The following is a 20598-nucleotide window of genomic DNA, read 5'->3' as shown; positions in this document are numbered from 1 at the left end:
TGTTGGCATTTTTTGTTTGAGAATGCGAATACAGGATTCTACCGCTCTTAGCAGTGATGGTAATGTGCGGGGAAGGTTGAGATAAAACAACTTTGGCATCAGTACACTCAGTGTCACACAGGACGTTACTAGATCCGTCTGGGGATGGAAATAGTCCTACGTGCCGAGTCTACAGGATATCGTTGACATATTAATGTCCCAAAGTTCAAAAATACTGTGCAGTACTGTAGTGTTAAGGTCAGGGTTAGGGTTGCTCCGTTACGGTGGGCATGTCGGGGTTATAATCTGCTCTCTGCTCTTGGATTAGGGGATGAGGCAGGGTTAATCTGAAGAAGGTCTGGTGGGGAGGGGCAACAGAAACACATGCTTCCTCCTCCTTCTTCCTGGACGGTCGGCCCTCCTCCCCAGGCTGCTACCTTACTCACATTCACACTAATCCATGTGCAGATGCACGCGTATATGCAATGGCAGCATTATCGTGCAGGCTTTGTGGAAAAACATGTACTTTGTGTGTGTGTGTGTGTGTGTGTGTGTGTGTGTGTGTGTGTGCCAGTCTTTTTCAGTAATTTTCCCACACTGAATAAATGCAAAAGCGTTGTTTCACTCTGACCTATAGAACATCATTTACACTTTGGTTGATTGAACCAAATGAGGAAGAGATCAATGTTGCACTTTGTGCCCCTTCTTCTGAATTCAAAAGTAACTTTCAAAGGTCATACGCCTCCTCCAGTTTCTAAGTAAAATGTGACTTCCTGATTCCTGCAACTTGCAGTTGCACTGACTCCCTTACCAAGAACCTGCTAAAAGGCTAATTAAAATAGCATTCAGTACATTCTTATCAACAGACACCTCTCTCCCCTTTCTCTGTGTCCTTCCTCTCTGTATCTTTCAGATTCAGAAGAGATGTGCGTTCCTCCAGGTAGTCTCAGTCCGGATTCCTGTCAAAAGATAATGGTGCAATAGCCTGCAGTTGCACCAAGACCTTTGCCTATCACCTGCTAGTATGCTTATCGGAATAGCATTCAGTTATTATTCCTTGAAATGTTCGTTGTTAAATCAGTCTGAATATCCGCACCAATATGGATATTTTGTTTTGGTACCAGCTTCTAATGCTCCACAATAATAGTACAAATGGAATTTCATAATCTCTCCGGTGCATGACTAAAGTGATTAATTAGGTTGATGCGTATCACCCCACGTAATCAGCGGTGATACCAGACAGCTGTGGGACGACGAGCAGAATGTCCTAGCCAGATAGACCTGTTGGTCTGTGATTGTAGCATAACTCGCCCATACAGCTCTCTGTGAAAATGAGACAAGGGAGAGGGAGCTAGAGAAAGAGTAAGCGAGGGCATGTGTTAATGCATGGGCATGTGTATGTGCATGTGCGTGTTTGTGTGTGGTATTTTTTTATTTGTTTTATTGTGCACATTCACTGTACTATAGAGTTAACGTTTTTTATCATTGGTTGTTTCCTGTGTTTGATTTGCTTCTACATTAGGCAGATATGGAAGCTGATGTGAAGGCAGCATTATGAATTCATTTAGAAACAGAACATGGGGACTCAGCCCAGTTCCTCAAACGGACTTCTGTAAAAGGTCTAATGCTGTACAGTACAATTTATTATGAACAGTTGTTGTTTATATACTGCTGTCTTTTTTTTGCACAGGCGTATTTATTGACCTTTCTTTTCTGTTGAAAATTTGCTTAGAGACGGGTGTGAAGGAATGCTTTGATGGAACACGTTTGCGCAAAAACAGAGCAGACTAGCCAAGCTCTGGCCTCATATTTGTGTTAGAAGTGGAGATAATTAGATTGCTGTAATGGTGTTTGTTCACTGAGCGCCAAACAGGAAAGACATTAAAAAATGTATTTAGCGGCAGATGTAGTGTTTGTTCGCTCTTCCTCTGGGTCTTCCTCTGAGGTGCCCACTCAGGGAGCGATGAGTCAAAACAATCAGCTCAGAGAAATAATCTAAAGACAGACATGCACTTACAGACACTCCTCTTAGTATAGTTAGATAACAGTACCAGTTATACATACGTTCAGAGACTCCTCTTAGTATTGTAAGATAGCAGTACCAGTTATGCATTCGTACAGACTCCCTTTTGGTAAAAAAGTAAAGCAAAATAGCGTTTGCCTCAGCAGTAACTCTGCCCTGAAAAACACAGCGAGAAGCGGGCGTCATGAACCTCAGGGTTGTGCGCAGAGCATAAATTCAGTGAGTGGTGGTACTTGTGCCACTGTATTTCACCGTTATTCATTTGATCCTTCGCTCCTTGACTCCAGGGAAGTGAAGAAGAGTTTGGTTGTAATATGGCGGTAGTATATAGCACCCAAGTACAGTGACCATGTGAACTGCAGACAGTGCCAAGCAGCTTGGTGAGCCCGGTGCCGACGTGGTGGAAGCCTGCTGGAGTCGGCCCGCAGAGCAGCGCCGCCGCTGCCCAGAGCAACAACGTTCCTCTGTGTTGTTAAAAAGTTTATTTACACTGAACATGTCCTGTGTCCCAATATATAGACCAACACTTCCCCGGCAAGACCCGCAGCAAATGGGAAGTAGATCACATCATAGGTCATACACACATACACACCAACACAGCTCTCCCCCTAGTGGTGCATTGTCCCATCGTCACCGCGTCGCGTCGTGAGGTGTTGCAGGACCGACATTGACTATAACTCCTTGTTCCCTGGTTCCTTTTCTCAGCCAGGTTGAATGCACCGCTGGTGTCCCTGAACAGACATGCACAGGGTGTGGCCGTCCTTAATCACCTCTTCCTGGGGCTGGTTCTTTTGAATAGCTTTGAGGACGGGACACTACTTCTCTGTCTCACCGCGGTCGAAGAAAACACATTATGCAGAGACGGAATCAACCACTGTGTGCGTGCTTGTGTGTGTGTTTGTGTGTGTGTGTGTGTGTGTGTGTGTGTTTGTGTGTGGAGCATATGCAGTGAGGGCCGTACTGGAGCGGGGGGCAGAGGTCTGTGATGTCCTGTTGGCCTGCTTTTGAAGTCTTTCTAAAAGAGGATGTCTGTGTTGGTGTGTTTCTGTGGATGCGTGTGTTTCTGCATGTGTGCGTGTGCTTGTGCGTGTGTGTGTGTTGGAGGGAGGGGCCTCCTTTAGATGTTAACAATCCGGTTCTGGGCTGAGTCACTTTGCTGTGGCTCAACGCACAGTGGCAACACATGTAGGTTTCCCCCTCAGAGGACTCTCTTCACTCGCTCTCGCTCTCTCCCAGGCCGACTGAACCCTTGATCCTTGGTAAGTTGTTCTGCTCTGTCAGCTGATCCTACTACTCTTGACGTCCATACATCTGGGTCTCTCTGTGGGCCCTGGCCTTGGTGTTTGTGTTCAGTCGACTGTTGGTTGGATAGATTAACCATTTGTTAAATTGTGACAACCACAGCAGATCCATATCTTGGGAGATAATTGAATGGGAACTGTAGCTTGTGTCCTCTTCAGATGACATTTCAAAAGTGCCTTGCCTGGTGTTGTGGCCAGTTATCTATTTATTGTATAGTGAAGGCTTCTGGCACTTCAACCAATTTTAGCAAATTAATTAGATCTGGTGCAACTAGCCTATACATTTTATAGATCAGAACATCATCAATAATGCAATTTCTGAAAGAAGTCTGAGAGATTACAACCACTTCTATATTTTGTTCCTTTCCTTCCTCTTTTCCCCATTCCCTTTCCACTAGCTTCTCCTTAATGTAACTCAATTTCTTATAAGAAATCATTAATTCGGCTCCAATGCTTGACTTAAACAGCCAGCCTGTCCTAAAATTAAAGGTCACTTCAGTTTTGGGCCGGTTCAGAGCCTCATGCACTCTGCCTGGGTTTAGCGAACTACTTGAGCTGTCGTTGTTGACATATCAAGGTTTGTGCTCAAAAGCATTGGAGTTGATCGGTGGATCTGCCAAAGACTTGAGGCTTTGTGGACCACTCTGCAGGTCGTTTTGAGGATAGCTGTATTTATGCAAGATCCCAGTGAGACAGAATGTACCATTTTGTCTCAAACTTTGTGGTAACGGTGTTTGGCTGTGAGGTGCTGAAGAGACACGCCTGAGCAGTAATTAGTGATTTTATCAGCCATCCTCACATGCAAGGCCTCCTGGTCAGGCGCGCACAGCATAAAACATAGCGGACTCAAAGCGTGTCATTTGGGAAAACCTAGGCAATTAGATGGACTCGCCACAAGTAAAGAGTCACACTTTGTCCTCTTATTTCCTAGAGAAAACTAAAGAGTGATCATAGCTTGTGAGGTTTGAGTGGTGTTAATGCTGAGGTTCCTTCTCTGTGATCCAAATAAACAGAATAAGTGTTGATGACTGCATGTGCCTTGTTCCTCATTTCTGGCCTTCCTGCGTTATAGTCGGGTTGTTTAGGTGCAAAGATAACCAGAGAAGTGACGTCCTCTGAACTCACACTATCACCATTTGTAACGGGCACATTCAGAGATAGCGGGACACTCTTTATCTGTGAACATGTTGGATTTCATGTTTGCTTTGACCTTCTCATTAGTCCAGGCAACCGGTGGCCACAGGTAGTATCCCAAACGCATCAATGCATTCGATTCGCCACAACCCTCGGATTTAGAAAATATTTGCCATAATAAACCTGGCAAATATATGACCAAGATACTTTTTTGGAACTTTCATATTTCATATCTGCAGACACTTCCCTTAAGTGTAGCTTAATTTCTTCATCTCACTCAGTCCTCTTTGTGAAAACAAAGGCAAGGGGCTCGTTGCCATGGAAGCGAGGTTCAAACTATTCAGTTCATCAAATCTTCCTCTCCTCAACCTTGAATAGTGCTGCATCAGCTTATTGGCAAACTGCTTTTGTATAATTATCATTTCAATATTAAATGGTCTCCTTAATAAGATCATCCCATGCAAGGTGTGTGTGATTATTTTTTTACGTGGGTGTACATGTGTGTGTATGTGTGCGTGTGCATGTGTGCGTGAGCATGTGTCCATGCGTTTTTGTGTGTGTGTGTGTGTGTGTGTGTGTGTGTGTGTGTGTGTGTGTGTGTGTGTGTGTGTGTGTGTGTGCGTGCATGTGTACGTACATGTGTACTCTGGTCATAATAATGTCCATTCACTCAGTGCCAGAATGCCAGGGTCTGGAAGTGCCTCTAAAACAGGGCAGAAGGTGGCCCGTGCTCCACATGCTATTGGTTAGTGAGGAGGTGGCTGTTTCTCACCTTGGGGGCCCATTTAATGAGTGTATGTTTGTGTGCGCGTGTGAGTGAGTGCGTGTGTGTGCTTTTTGTGTTGGCACCTTAGTTAGTGCATGCATCATAAAGAATACTACAGGACTGCTGTTCTGCTCTAGAAGTCACACACACTCCCTTGTGCAGTTTTATGTATTATAAGTTTCTAAATGGGAAGTAGAGACTAGAGCCACAGGAGTTTTAGAGTTAGGGTTACAGTTTGACAGATGCACCGTTAATCATAAACTCAACAGAGGGAGGCAGAGAGAGTTGCATAGGGAGATCGATAGAGAGATATAGAGAGAAAGAGAGAGAGGGAAAGAGAGCGGGGAAAGCAGGCTGTGGGAAATGGACCCTGTGCGATCCAGACTGAGAGCAGTAACGTCGTGTGGAACTTTGTGTCTAGGTGGAGGCGGCACATCAAGGCAAATTACGTACATTATGAAACCCATCGTGGTGAACTCTCGTCACATGTGGCGGCGAGAGAAGCCCAGCACGTAATCAAGGCGCATTCCTGAGGCCAGATTTGGGATTGATCGGTATGGTTTTAGAGGGCCGTTTATAGAAGGGCCATTAAACAGAGCGTGGGACCCGCAGTGAGAGAGTTGGGGAAGTTGGTGTCTTTAATTACAGTCGAGCTATGCAAAATAAAGGTTGAGTCAGTGTGTATGTTTCTTCTGTTGTGCAAGTCTGTGTGTGTGTGTGTCTGTGTTTTTTCTCTGTAGTTTGCAACATTGGTAAAAAAAAGTGGTTTTGAGCCTCAACTCATTTGCAATATGCTGCATGTGCTGTATGCGTGGAGACATATATGCACATTGCCTTTTTTATTCCTCAAGTTCAAGTGTTCCATCTGTTCTTTTTATGAGATTTTCTATCATTAGTATTGTAACTGTTGCAAGACCATGTGTGGTCTCACAAATTGCAGTTGAAAAAAGGCTTATTTTCAATCATTCACAATGTGCGGATGGATGGGTGAGTGTGGAGCCCAAGGCTGCAGAGGCAGTGGACTCGGCCTCTGTGCTTTCAGTCCGCAGCGCTGCACGACAGCTGCTTCTACCAGCTTTTACCCAGCATGCAACTGTCAATCCGCTGCTGCAGTTTACATGGCGTGTGTTACCATGTGTTCTTTTCTGATTTGGGCTTCTTTGAAAGCTCAAATCAGAAGATAAACAAAGGCTTCTACCATTGCTTTGTTAAGATAATGGGTGTATGTTTTTCTTACTTGACATCTTTTTCTTTAAATGTATTTGAAGGGCTTGTTGTACCTTATGAACAGGTCTCTGAAGAGAGAGAGGAACTGGGTTGGAGAAGAGAAGGCATGATGTTGAATGTGACCACAGGTGGGAAACGAACCTAGATCACCGCGAGTTGTATTGCACACAGGGTTGGCCCACTAGCAACTCAGACCCCGAGGACACCCTTTATGTGACGGCTTAAAGAAACCGATGAACCGCTAAAGCTTCGAGACGAGGCTCTGCCAGTCTGTTCTCATGGACTGTGTCTGTGTATCCAACCCTCTTAGCCCACCTGGTCTATCCCGCCATGGCTGCACCAACTAGGGCCATCTGGCTGGTAAACAGCTCGCTGGTGCTCAGCATCAACTGCACTAATAGGTGGATACAAAGTGAAAAGATTCAGCTTCTAATTTGAGGCCTTGGGTTTTCTAAGGAACAGCCTTGGGACGCTGCGTCCAAGTTGTGTTATATCTGTGAGAGGGGTTATGAGAGGGTCATTCTTAAGTCTTAGCTCGCCAGAGGATTTGATGACAGACACAAGATGGGCTGGAGACAACATTTGGATTGGACATCACCAGTTGTCTGGATCGCTCTCTCTCTCTCTCTCTCTCTCTCTCCCTCTCCCTCTCCCTCTCCCTCTCCCTCTCCCTCTCCCTCTCCCTCTCCCTCTCCCTCTCTCTCTCTCTCTCTCTCTCTCTCTCTCTCTCTCTCTCTCTTTCTCTTATTATGCATGACTGCCCTACCGCCTTGATGTGAAACTCTCTCATGATTCAAAAAACATTTCCATTGCCAAAGCACAAAAGTCAAATAAGATACAATTGACAAAACTAATTATAAATCTCTCTCTCTCTCTCTCTCTCTCTCTCTCTCTCTCTCTCTCTCTCTCTCTCTCTCTCTCTCTCTCTCTCTCTCTCTCTCTCTCTCTCTCTCTCTCTCTCTCTCTCTCTCCCCCTCCCTCCCTCCCTCTCTCTCTCTCTCTCTCTCTCTCTCTCTCTCTCTCTCTCTCTCTCTCTCTCTCTCTCTCTCTCTCTCTCTCTCTCCCCCCCCCAGGTCTCGGCAGCAGCCCTACATCGTGTGGAAGCCCACCCAGTGTGAGGGACTGTCTCAGTCGGGCCGTTAGTGGGACTTCTGTCAGGGCAAGGGGAGGAGTCAATGGAAGAGGCTCTGCCCACCGAGCCCAGCTGCAGCCTAAACCCAAAGGTGAGGTCCAGTGCTCCTGCAGTAGAGGTGCATTACAGACGCACGGAGGTCCACTGCTACAGTAGAGGGGCATTACAGACACACGGAGGTCCACTGCTACAGTAGAGGGGCATTACAGACACACGGAGGTCCACTGCTACAGTAGAGGGGCATTACAGACACACGGAGGTCCACTGCTACAGTAGAGGGGCATTACAGACACATGGAGGTCCACTGCTGCAGTAGAGGGGCATTACAGACACATGGAGGTCCACTGCTGCAGTAGAGGGGCATTACAGACACATGGAGGTCCACTGCTGCAGTAGAGGGGCATTACAGACACATGGAGGTCCACTGCTGCTACAGTAGAGGGGCATTACAGACACATGGAGGTCCACTGCTACAGTAGAGGTGCAATACAGACGCACGGAGGTCCACTGCTACAGTAGAGGGGCATTACAGACACACAGAGGTCCACTGCTACAGTAGAGGGGCATTACAGACACATGGAGGTCCACTGCTGCAGTAGAGGGGCATTACAGACACATGGAGGTCCACTGCTGCAGTAGAGGGGCATTACAGACACATGGAGGTCCACTGCTGCTACAGTAGAGGGGCATTACAGACAAGAGGGTCCAGTTTTGCTACAGTAAAGGTGCATTAGAGACACACAATGCAACTTGCACGTATGCATACATACACCCACACACGCATACACACTTGCGCGCATACACACACTCACGCACAAATCAACCCACACACACCAACCCACACGCACGCACGCACGCACGCACGCACGCACGCACGCACGCACGCACGCACGCACGCACGCACGCACACACTCAAATGCACAACACACCTAGTGTGTTGTGCATTTGAGTGAAAAAGGTGTGTCCTGGTTGTGGCCCATGAGTAACAAGTGAAGGAAACAGACTAGGGTTGATATCATGGCCATGAATAGCAAATCATTGAGTAGCATTTGTCTTTCACTTATCATCATAGTGGGACATTGCCTGATCCAGCAGAAAGTAAGCCTTGTCTTATGAACGCAAGGTTTTCTAAGCCCGGGCCTCAAAGACGCATTCATATTTAACTAGGTGGTAAAACTGGGTCATGTTAAGTTAATTTAATTCCCCTTAATCACAATTTTAGTCTAATGTGGAAAATAGAACATCAGGAATGTCCATGTTGTGGTCATGACTTTATTTTCCTAACAACTTTATTATGTTAGATGTACCTTTTCTGTTTATTTCTGTATGGGATTGGATAAAGCTCAGTGTCAGTGGTCTGAAGCCAGGGTTTTAGTTGCAATGACTTGTGCTGCCCCCCTGAGTTCAAATTACAACAATGCAGTACTCATTTATGGTTGTCAAATAATAAGCAATCGTTGTCAAGTCAGTTATCGCTAATTTCAGCCAATCACAACCCACAGTTGCAATCCCCTGACCTCCCCCTCAGAGGTGCTATCCCTGTCATGGTTTGCATTTGATTACTCTTCAAGTGCAAGTTCATTTTGAGGCACTCTCGCCTGAGATCTTACACTTTCTCCATCTCATGAATGTGGCGTCATATTAGAGAAAGGGCCTCACTGGAACATCAGCCCGTCCACTGTTGGCTACTGTCTACTGTCTACTGTAATGTCATTGATTTGCCTTGTGATTGGATTTCCATCTAATGATCAAACCTTCGACATCATTTCACCTGCCAATCGTTTTATACCTCTGTTCTCCCTCTGTCCCTCAGTGCCCCCCAAGCCAGCTCACCTGCAGAGCCCGGTGACAGAGTCCCCCTCTCCTCTGGGGCGCCTCGGAGCACCCTTACACACTGCCAGGATGGAGGAGCGAGCCGGGGGAGGAGGAGGAAGAGGAGGAGGAGGAGGAGGAGGAGTATCCCAGAGCAGGGATCGGACCAAAGACAAGCCCTCCAAGGTCCTTGACCTGATCAGCCGCTTTGAGGAGAATAGGTTGGTGCATTGTTTTTTTTCGCGTGTTTGTTTTTGTGTGTGTGTGTGTGTATGTGTGTGTGTGTGTGTGTGTGTGTGTGTGTGTGTGTGTGTGTGTGTGTGTGTGTGTGTGTGTGTGTGTGTGTGTGTGTGTGTGTGTGTGTGTGTGTGTGTGTGTGCGTGTGTGTGTTTAGTATGTGAGCAAGCTTGAAGTGTGTACATTGTGTGCCTTTTGATTTTCATCACATCCTGGTAAATTCCGGTGTGAAAGCCTTTACGGTCAAAGTGACTGTTAAGTGCGTGTTAAGAGAAGTTCCCTAACATCTTTGATATCAAATGTCTGGGTGATTCCTCTGTTGCCCCTCTGTCGTACTGTAGTATTGATGGATAGGGGTTCTAGTCCCGGTCTGCTCTCTTCCCTGATGTATGCTCTGCCTTATTCAAATGGTCCCCGCTTGCCTTCTGCGTCTTACCAAGACAAATTGTCCAAGTTGTACACCCACACGCAACCCAGGGAGCGCTTCTCGTAATGTGCGAGTGACGTCACTGTCGCTGCAAACGCTTTGAGTCTTTCCCCACTTTCACCACCGTTGTTTCTGTCAAAAAAAGCAGAAGTTCTCTGCCCCGTCCAACAGCCTCTCCCTCGCTCAGAGTACTACTTTGCCGATAGTGGTTCACAGCAACAAATGGTATTTGGAGCAGAGATTAGGCTGTGTGACTGGGGCATTAGTGTGGAGCTGGAGGGAGGGGTGCTGGGGAGGTTTGGAGCGTTGGAGCGACCAGAGGAGCAGAGCAGTCCAGGTTCCGTCTTGTGCAGAAGATGTCCCAGAGTAGGAGGGAAGGAAGGGACTCGAGGTAGGACCTTTGAAAGACATAAAGTACACGCTTTATCGATGGATGGCTGCTAGGCCTTTATGGGGGATATAAATATAAAACGTTGCTTTATGGCTGAGATCATCAATGGCTGATAGTGACTAATGTGGTTTTCATGATGTTTCTATGACCTATCTATTATAAGAGAATAGCTAATATAGATTCTAAGTTATATTGCTGATTGAAGTCTGTTAGTGGGCAGGCATCGCGGTGGTGTTTGTATGTACCACGCCCCTGTGACTGCATCACAGTAGAACACTAGTCCAGCTCAGCATGTGGCTGCATGTTGCATCGGCGAGTTACATAAGGAACCATACATTGTTTCACCTTGGAAGAAGGAAACACCTGAATCCTCCTCACTTCATGCTGCGTCTTTGTGGATCCCCTTTAGTTCATACTCGTATGCCACATAGAGGCAGTTCAAGAAACTCAAAACAACATGCTGTGCTTGTTATTCCTCCCAGCCTGCCTGTGAACAGTATAAGCTCCTGGCGTCTCACAGCAGTCAGAGCCTGCAGCCTCTGAGGGAACGACATTAGCCTACTAATATACTAATCTGGCTCACATGCTGGGTGTCTCGCAGTAGCCCAGACAACCGCATTGCAAGCAGCGCTGATTGTAGTGTTACATGGCCGTGACTGCCAAGGCTACAGACGCTGGCGTCTTCAAAAGAACACTGCAGAGGATCACAGGAACCTGTTTGGTCAAACGTGAACTGAATCTATGTTAAATGGCGTCAATATGCTTGAAGAAGAAGTTGGGTGTTCAATATGTTTGAAAGGTAACATCCCACTGGGTCAACATTAGGGGGCTGCTTTAAGAGCCCCAGCAGGTTGTGTTTCACATCCCCGCCGGCCCTCACTCCTCCAGAGCGCTCTGAATATCAGATGTTCCTGTATTTAAACACGCTTCCTGTTTATTACGGACAAAGAGATACACGGCAGGGGAATTGATGATAAGCCTTCTGCGCTCACAAGCTGTGACTGCAAGTTCGTTGGTGTAGCCGTTGTTTGGTAGCGTAGCGCAGGACGTTGATTCAGAATTACCGGCAGCCTCTAGAGAAGGAGGATTTTCATTGTAGAAGGAGGGGAATGTCCCAGGACTGGTGGACCAGGAGACGCTTCATCTAATGTACGGGACAGGTGGGTCAGAGAGGGAAGCAGCTGCACATTCTGCAACACAGGAAGCACCCCACCGGATGGTCATATTGTGTGTGTGTGTGTGTGTGTGTGTGTGTGTGTGTGTGTGTGTGTGTGTGTGTGGGTACATGCGTGTTTGTTTGTGTCATTGGGAGAAATCCTTTTTCATTTGTACATGGTTGTGTGTGCACTTTTGTTTGCATGTGTCACCGGAGTGTGTCAATATGTGTGTTTGCGCATGTGTGTGCGTGTTTAACCAGTGTGTGTTTGTGTGTGTGGGAATTGTGTGTGTGTGTGTGTGTGTGTGTGTGTGTGTGTGTGTGTGTGTGTGTGTGTGTGTGTGTGTGTGTGTGTCTGTGTGTGTGTGTGTGTGTGTGTGTGTGTGAGTGTGTGTGTGTGTGTGTGTGCACCTATTTGTATGGATACATAAGTAGGATAACGGGAAGTTTGCTGGGACCAGCTCTCCGTCCTCCTCCCTCCTCCAATCCCTCCTCCTCTCTTCTCATCCTCCCTGTTTGTTCGAGCCCTCTGCTCTTCTCCCCCCCACCCTCCCCCCCCCCCCCCCCCCCCCCCCCCCCTCCCTCCTCCTCCCCCTCCCCCTCCTCCCCTGCTCACACAACACCTCAGTCCTCTCCGACCCCGGGCCAGCGCAGGAGGAAGTGCCTATTTGACATGTTTTATTTTTAACTCTCTAACACGTTGCCCTCACTCCTCACTCGGGGCTCGCTGTAGCGCCTAACACTGCTCTCTCCTGTTTCCCGGCTTCTGTTCTGTTAAACCTGGGAACTGTTCGCCCGTAAGAAATCACAGGTTGCTTCCCCGCCAAGTTGACGCAAGGTCTCCGCTAGCCGCCGTCCGTTTCTCTTAAAGGGAGTGTTGAAGCGTTAGACTCTCTCTGCTCGGCGGGCTTCCTCATCGGCCCTTCCCCCTGTGTCTGCAGCAGTTCAGACGTCCGGAGGGAAGTGCCGCCGCTCAAGCAGATCAGCCGCACGGCCGCCGGCAGCCCCGCACACCGCAGCCCCCTCAAGTCGCCCGACAAGTCGCCCGACAAGACGCCAGAGGGGACGGAGCAGCACGTGGACCCGGGACCAGCCTCCGCACCCCCCACGCCGCGGGATGCCCTGAGGCCGCCCACCAACGGGACGCTAGCCAAGATGGAACAGGAGCTGGAGGAGAACGTGGACGGCGCGGGAAAGGCCGAGGGCGGGGAGGAGAACCGCCACGCCGGGAGCAAGTGCGTCAAGGGGTTGGTGAACGGAGATGCCGTCGGCAAAGCGAGCGTGGAGGACGGCGAGCGCACCGATGGGGAGGGGTCAACCCCACACAGGACGGAGGAGGCTGGGACTGGGAACGGAGACCAGGGACCCGAGTCGGACGTGGAGAACGATCACAGAAAGGAAGGGGTCAACACGGAACCCAAGGTAAGCGCGCTCCTGTTTGCTCTCTGGGACATTGCTTCTTCAACTAGGGGTCAGGAGGACCCAGAATCTGTTGTGATCCCGTTGGAGGTGGATTGAGTCCAGACAATGCACAGAAGGGCTGTCTCAAAAAGAAAACAAATCCCGGTGTCCTCTGAGGTTTTCCTTTCTCGCACGTCTTGAGATTGAAGAGTTTGCTGGAGGACAAAGTTGCAATTCATGCACACAATATTCATGAAAAACAATCAATGAACATCGTGTTACTACAACTATACGGCATATAATTAACTCATGATAATCAGCAGACACACTTAATGGAACTTTAAGCAAGTTTTGCTTCCATGTTATTGCTACAACAGGACCTTTAGGAATCTTGTCACCCTGGTGCCATGTGTATTTATATCTTGTGGCACATTCTACACTCACTAGCTGGGGCCTCTCACAGACAGTGTTCCCTGTTGAAATGAAAATGGTACCGACTTCCCTTTTCTGCTTGTTCTGCATTTATCTTTCCACTGCAAGTGTTTCAAAGTTCATTTGGAGTTTCAGTTTGAGCATGGTTCTCTAGTGATACAACACACTCAACAGTAAAGGTCATTTTTTATTGTCCTCCTTGAAGATACAACAGATGTTGAGGGCTCCTGGCGCGAGAGCCCAGGAGCCCATGGTACAGATGCTTTTCACCGATTACAAGTATAAGCAGAAGGCTGTCTTTACTGGCTTCCCTTCCTCAGTTCAACTCACATGCCAGACCATTAGAAATGTGTGTGCTTGTACATACATTTCAGATGTATGGCCTCAATGGATGCATAGGGTTATAAACCACCGCTACATGAATGTGTGTTGGGACTACAGCATCCCTCACCTCTGAATCCCGCACCCTAAGTGCTCAGTATTGAAAAGGTTCTTAAAGGGTGCCAGTTCGGAATGTAGATGTGTGCAAGGGTTAAACAAAAAAATGATCAGGGCAAAACACATGTAGACATTTGAATCATTTCCTTTCGTTCAGCCTCACACTATAACTTCACAAAGCATTACCAACAACCCTGTAAAACAACTCACACATTACAATGCTGTACCCTGACCAGTAGCTAACAGGATCTGTACCTGGATTCTAACAGGAACTAGCAGACGCACAGTTCTACCATGTACTGTCATCTAGGTTGTATTCATCTATGCGTTTGAATCTTGGGGTAACGCCCACTTTCAGCACATTATACAGTCCACAGAAAATAATGGATATGAAACTATTTCTCTATTTCTTAACACTGGCCGCTGAGACTTCTACTACAGACCATTTATTTGAAGCAGTTGGTTCATCCACTGATGGAGGGAATGGCTCTAAATCATTGTTCTATGGCATCAAATTAGGCCGATAAAGAAATCAACAATTGATCCTGATTACTTTTCCAGGAAACCAATGAACAGAAGCTGTTTAAGATCGCCAACGAGCTGCTGAAGACAGAGAAGGCCTACGTGGCCCGGCTTCACCTGCTGGATCAGGTGAGGGAGAGACAGCTGACGCCCCAATACACAATCTGATGACACATTAGTCCAGTCCACTCATAGCCCAACAATCTGATGACACATACATAAGCCCAATTACAACATAACAATCAGATGACACATAAGCCCAATTATATCATAACAATCTGAGGACACATTAGTCCATTTACATCCTAACAATTGCTCTGCATTGCTCCATTGCTCATTTCATTTCATTTGATGGAAGTAAAATGACAACACTGGTTAGCCTGACTGTTGACATTGCATTTGGTCTAACCCTAGCCCCCACTGTGTGCATGTGTATGTGTATATCCATTTATAATATGTATACTATGTGTATGTGTGTATGGATATCCACATATATATAGTGTAACCACTGCCCCCGATATATGTATGTGCACATGAATATCCAATCATTGATACGTGTTGTTCTGCTCTCTAGGTATTCAGTGCAAAGCTCATGGAGGAGGCAGGTAAAGGGACGTTCCCCGTGGAGGTGGTGAAGAACATCTTCTCCAACATCTCCTCTGTCCACACCTTCCACAGCCAGTTCCTCCTCCCAGACCTGGAGAGACGCATGGGGGAATGGTGAGCCCACATACACCCTGGTCTGAGGCAGGAAGCTGAGCCAGAGGACCCCTCCATTAGCAAAATGGGATTAAAAAAGACGGATCAAACGCGTTAAATCTTAATAAAATACATGTTCTGCTTTCATAAGACATTTGCATTGGAGAAACACAGATTTAAAACAGATTGACTTCATTTTTAAAAAGGATTGCAGATGTATTTATTCACTACTCAAAGTAGAATAGTGTTTCTGCAGAACACTATTAAGGAACTAGGGTTAGTTGAAGTTAGCAATCGCATCACACAAAAACGCTAAAAACAACCCCCCTCTCTTTTCCCTGCAGGGAGTCGACACCTCGCATCGGAGACATCCTGCTGAAGCTCACGCCCTTCCTGAAGATGTACGCCGAGTACGTGAAGAACTTCGACCAGGCCATGGAGCTGCTGAAACAGTGGAGCGACCGCTCGCCGCAGTTCAAATCCATCATCCAGGAGATCCAGGTTAGTCAGACGCATTCAGTCTCGTTCAGGTCGAAGAATAGAACATGAACTGAGTCAGTGGGGGAGATCACGCCTCATCCGACCGACCTGGCTGATACAGGGCAGCCAGTAGGCACCAGAACGCACACCGCACACTGACAGTAGAGGGTCCAGGAATGAACCAGGCAGATGAGGGACCAGGGTATGACTCGAGGGCAACATGTTGGTTCATGTTGGTTTGGCTTATCATGTCCACGTTTTGATAAGATGTTCCCGATTTGTTCAACCGGTTCAAGAATCACAACGATGTAAGATCTATATCTGTGCGGGCCAAGTCACGTTCATGTCCATTGGAAGGACTTGGTTCCAGGCCGAGAGCGTTTATACAACCAATGTACTGATACATTTGTTGTTGTTTTCTGTCCTTGTTTTGGGCTGGGCAGTGCCAGGAGGTGTGCGGGTCGCTGACGTTGCAGCACCACATGCTGGAGCCGGTCCAGAGGGTCCCCCGGTACGAGATGCTGCTGAAGGACTACCTGAAGAAGCTTCCCCCGGACCACCTGGACCGCAGAGACGCAGAAAGTAAGAGAACACGCCGTCCCGCTGCCCCGCGTGGCCGTCGGGCCGGACTCGGGCTCAGGAGGAGATCGGTGGGGATGCTTATAGGTCTGAAACTCTTTATCAACACCCTTTTTCTGTCCCTGTGTGCGCAGAATCACTAGAGATCATTGCCACGGCAGCCACCCACTCCAACAGTGCTATTCGAAAATCAGTAAGTTGACACAATTACCGATTAACGGAAATTAATGGAAATGAACCCTCATAGCCATTAAAACGTCTATACACGCTTGTTCAGCCAAATCACACATAATATTCTCATTGCACTATTATGAAACTAGCATGTTAAGCAATTAACTAATCAACTCTCAATGTCATGTCAGGACAATCTGAAGAAGCTGCTGGAGATCTATGAGATGCTGGGAGAGGAAGAGGACATTGTCAACGCCTCCAACGAGTTCATCAAGGAGGGCCACATTCTGAAGCTGGCGGCCAGGAACACGTCTGCCATGGAGAGATACCTCTTCCTGGTGAGAGACCCAGGCATTACTCACGTTCACAGCCGATGGACATGGTGATATGGCGACGTGGCAGCAGCGCACAACTCAATGGAATGAAGGCGTTCATTCATGGGAGTTATGCATATGCGTCTTTAGGACAACATTTACACATTCACTGAAAATAAATTGATATTAAAGGTGATCATTCCTATGAGGCTGCTACAAACCTTTTAACAATAAAAACCTACATGATGGAATGTCATGTTTCCGACAAAATCAATATCAGTAAAAAAAAACTGATTCAACATGATTAATTTCGTGATATATATATCTAAATGTTCAAAGGTTTGAACAATATGTATCCATGCAGCCGACTGTGTTGAAGTATGCTTACCATTGTATTCAAAGAACCTAAGTGTTGCACACTGCTCCGTTGCTTAGTACCTGATAGGACATGAGAGATTCAACTGATTCATGGTCTTCTCCTAGCTCAACAACATGCTGCTGTACTGCGTGCCCAAGTTCAGCCTGGGAGGCCCCAAGTACACCTTGAGGACCCGCATCGGCATGGACGGCATGAAGGTCCTGGAGACCTCCAACGAGGACTACCCTCACACCTTCCAGGTGTCTGGGAAGGAGAGGATGCTGGAGCTCCAGGCCAGGTGAGACATACCTCCAGGGGAGGCTGGCCGTAGGGGCGTAGGGCTCCCCCAGCTAGAGCTACCACTGGTGTTCATACTTTAGTCTGGAAAAATTATCTGAACAATTTGAACTGAACATATCTGAAAAACGACTGATCCCTTATCCACTTAAAACACATCTCTATTCCATCTATAACACATCCCTATTCCACTAAGAACACATCCCTATTCCACCTATAACACATCCCTATTCCGCCTATAACACATCCCTATTCCACTAAGAACACATCCCTACTCCACCTATAACACATCCCTATTCCACTTAGAACACATCCCTATTCCACCTATAACACATTCCTATTCCACTTAGAACACATCCCTATTCCACCTATAACACATTCCTATTCCACTTAGAATTTGGCTTTGCCGAGACCGGAAATTTATTCTGATTTATTTGACTTTTTTCGTTTCTCCAAGATAGTTGGAAAAACGAGCAATCGCAACAAAGTCCCAACATTTAACATTGCACTGTTCTTATTCCACAGCTCAGAGCAAGACAAGGCGGGGTGGATAAAGGTAATGCAAACTAACGTTTAACGGGTTAAAGACTTCTGATACCTCACGCAGCCGAAGACTCATGGCTTTCTCCTACGTGTGCTTCAGGCATTACAGGAGACCATCGCTGTCTTCCAGCAGAAGAACGAGTCGTTTAAGACTGCATCCAAGGAGGTGGAGGAGGTATCGGTGAGTTCTACTGACCCTGTGTCTCCCCCATCCGTCCCCCCCCACTGTGAGGGTACTGACCTGTTGTCACTCCTCCCACAGACAGCAGAGCTGGGGAAGCGGGCGCCCCGCTGGATCCGGGACAACGAGGTGACCATGTGCATGAAGTGCAAGGAGTCCTTCAACGCCCTGACCAGACGGAGGCACCACTGCCGGGCCTGTGGCTATGTGAGTCCCGTCACTCTGGAAGGAGAAGCTGCGGCCATACTGCTTAGATCAATATCTCCTGTAATAGGGCTTACTCGCTAGTTACCATGACATTGAGCAATGTGCTATACACACAACCTAAATAGGAACAAGGAGGATTTCTCTTTCATTGGGCCTTATTTTAACGGTCTGAAACGCAAGTGAGAAGCGCCAAGCGCAAGTAGCTTTGTGGGCGGTTCTACGGCGATGTCGATAGTTTACCGGCGCGAAAAAACCAATGAGAGTGCCAGCTCCCATCCCGTTTAAGAGCCATGAGCGCAACTCTGACGAGTTGATATTTTGACAGCGCGTCTGCAGTCTCCGATGAGACGGATGCACATGCATTACAAACTTCAAATGGCTCAGTTTACGCCCAAATAATATGGCCTAATTCACACATGGAAAAAGGTTTTCTGCCAAAACTTCAGAAAGAATCAAATAAATTTCGGCAAAGAAAACTTAACACACATATGATATGCGGTAACTGGTTCTTTTTAATGATTTACGCAATACATTATAAACATTGTTTCTTATCAGTATTGTATGCATTATCGTTATCGACTTGTGTTCCTAATATGCATGTGTCCCCCCGTTAATATACATTGCCATGGACTGTATTATGCGTTACGCGTTTAGTTTGCGTGTGTGATGGACGCACACACGCGCGCCCGCATTCATTCATTCCTTTTAACACTCACTCGCGGTAAAACAATGATTTCTCACGATCAAATACTCATCAATCCTAAAAGTTATGGGCATGTACACGATCTCTGTGTCAAGAAAATATGTGTTTGCTTTACGGTGTTTGCAGATGCATTGATTTAAAGTACAACTTATTACCGATGTGTCAGCTGTTCTTTCCCAAATAATTCACCAAGAAAGAGTGGCTAGGTGCTAGATGAGAGAAGCAGAGTGTATGCGCGAGGTGCACAAGGAACATTATGTAAGCGCCCTTAAAATAGCATCTGAACAACGCGCCACTGACTTTAAACCAGGTATTTCGTGGATTGTGGCGCAAGTGGTTTCTGAAACTGCAAAATAGCGCCAGGGAACATTTGCGCCAGAACAAGCCTCCTCCTTTCGCCGAACCGCCCCTTGGGGTGCAAGATCATTCCCTAATTTACCGACACGTGGCGCAGGAGGGAAAAGAACGCTCTGCGCCAGTTGCAAACTAGCAACGACACATGCGCCAGTGAGTAAGTCAATTGCGCCGGATGCAAGATAGGGCCCATTATCTTTAAAGCCGACCCATAATTACAACAATCAGAGGTCTGATGAAGCACAGATGATGCTGTGGGTCCCTCTACCTTGATTGTATTGCACTCTAGGTGTTTTACTATGCCCTGAAAAGTCAAAGGCTAAGTTGTATTGTTTATAAAATGAATGAAAAACAAAAAACATGGACAAGCCCAGGGTTGACCATGTGATTTGATGCACAAAGTGCTTCGATCAAACCCGGTGGTTTTCTGTGGTCCGGTGTGCAGGTGGTGTGCTGGAAGTGTTCAGACAACAAGGTGGCTCTGCAGTACGACAACAACAAGGTGAACAAGGTGTGCAGGGACTGCTTCTCCATCCTGACCGGAGAGGAGCCGGCCGAGGGCAAGAAGAAGGGCATCCTGGAGGTGAGACACACGGAAACACACACACACACACGCACGCACGCACGCACGCACGCACGCACGCACGCACGCACGCACGCACGCACACACACACACAGGCATGCACACGCACACACACTCACACATACATGCACGCATACATGCATGCAAGTGCACAGACACACACACACATACCGCACACACAAACACATTCATACAACAAAACCTATCTCAAAGCATGTAAGCTAAATCACACACACACGCACGCACGCACGCGCGCACACACACACACACACACACACACACACACACACACACAGTAGTGCATGCACACACACATGGACATTCAACCTTTAACTGGAACACACACAAAGAGTCCGTATTCAAGGCTGGGTCTGGCTTACATGGGAAAGGACCCAGACTAGATCACATAAAGGTCTCTCGCCTTGTCTGGGAAAGGCTACCAGTCAGGCTGAGTTTGTCTGTAGTTGGCTTATGGTAACTCTTTGCTTGTGATCCGTGTGCAGATCGGGGCAGGCCAGTTTACAGGAAGCAGCATCATGTGCGGCTTCCTGCAGTACAGTGAGAAGACCAAGCCCTGGCAGAAGGTGTGGGGTGTCCTCCCCGAGAAGGAGTGTCTGGTGCTCTATCTCTACGGAGCTCCGCAGGTGATGACATCACCACACACACTGATAGCGTGGACTCATGTTACACGTTTTGTTATCTATCGGGTATCTGGAAATGTTCTTTATTTTAAAGTCGAAGTGAAGCACCT

The 20598-nt window shown here is 47.4% G+C and overlaps 1 protein-coding gene across 8 annotated transcripts in view; it reads left to right on the top strand.

Moving 5' to 3' along the window:
• The window catches only part of fgd4a (FYVE, RhoGEF and PH domain containing 4a), a 45193-nt gene that overhangs the window by 22313 nt on the left and 2282 nt on the right, over positions 1-20598 (top strand). For 6 of the 8 annotated variants that reach the window (XM_030365791.1, XM_030365793.1, XM_030365792.1 and 3 more), the window contains exons 3-17: positions 7504-7653; positions 9376-9595; positions 12527-13007; positions 14418-14507; positions 14953-15098; positions 15422-15578; positions 16001-16139; positions 16271-16329; positions 16499-16645; positions 17105-17277; positions 17802-17832; positions 17920-18000; positions 18082-18207; positions 19710-19847; positions 20351-20491. In XM_030365791.1, coding sequence (XP_030221651.1) covers positions 7504-7653; positions 9376-9595; positions 12527-13007; positions 14418-14507; positions 14953-15098; positions 15422-15578; positions 16001-16139; positions 16271-16329; positions 16499-16645; positions 17105-17277; positions 17802-17832; positions 17920-18000; positions 18082-18207; positions 19710-19847; positions 20351-20491 — 2279 coding nt within the window. Of the gene's footprint in view, positions 1-3117; positions 3262-7503; positions 7654-9375; positions 9596-10103; positions 10430-12526; positions 13008-14417; positions 14508-14952; positions 15099-15421; positions 15579-16000; positions 16140-16270; positions 16330-16498; positions 16646-17104; positions 17278-17801; positions 17833-17919; positions 18001-18081; positions 18208-19709; positions 19848-20350; positions 20492-20598 lie in introns of those variants that run through there. The other 2 variants (XM_030365795.1, XM_030365798.1) reach the window with 2 other exon arrangements.

This window comes from Gadus morhua, chromosome 9, assembly GCF_902167405.1.
Source record: "Gadus morhua chromosome 9, gadMor3.0, whole genome shotgun sequence".
Lineage (NCBI taxonomy): Eukaryota > Metazoa > Chordata > Actinopteri > Gadiformes > Gadidae > Gadus > Gadus morhua.
This window is presented reverse-complemented; position numbering and strand designations above follow the sequence as displayed.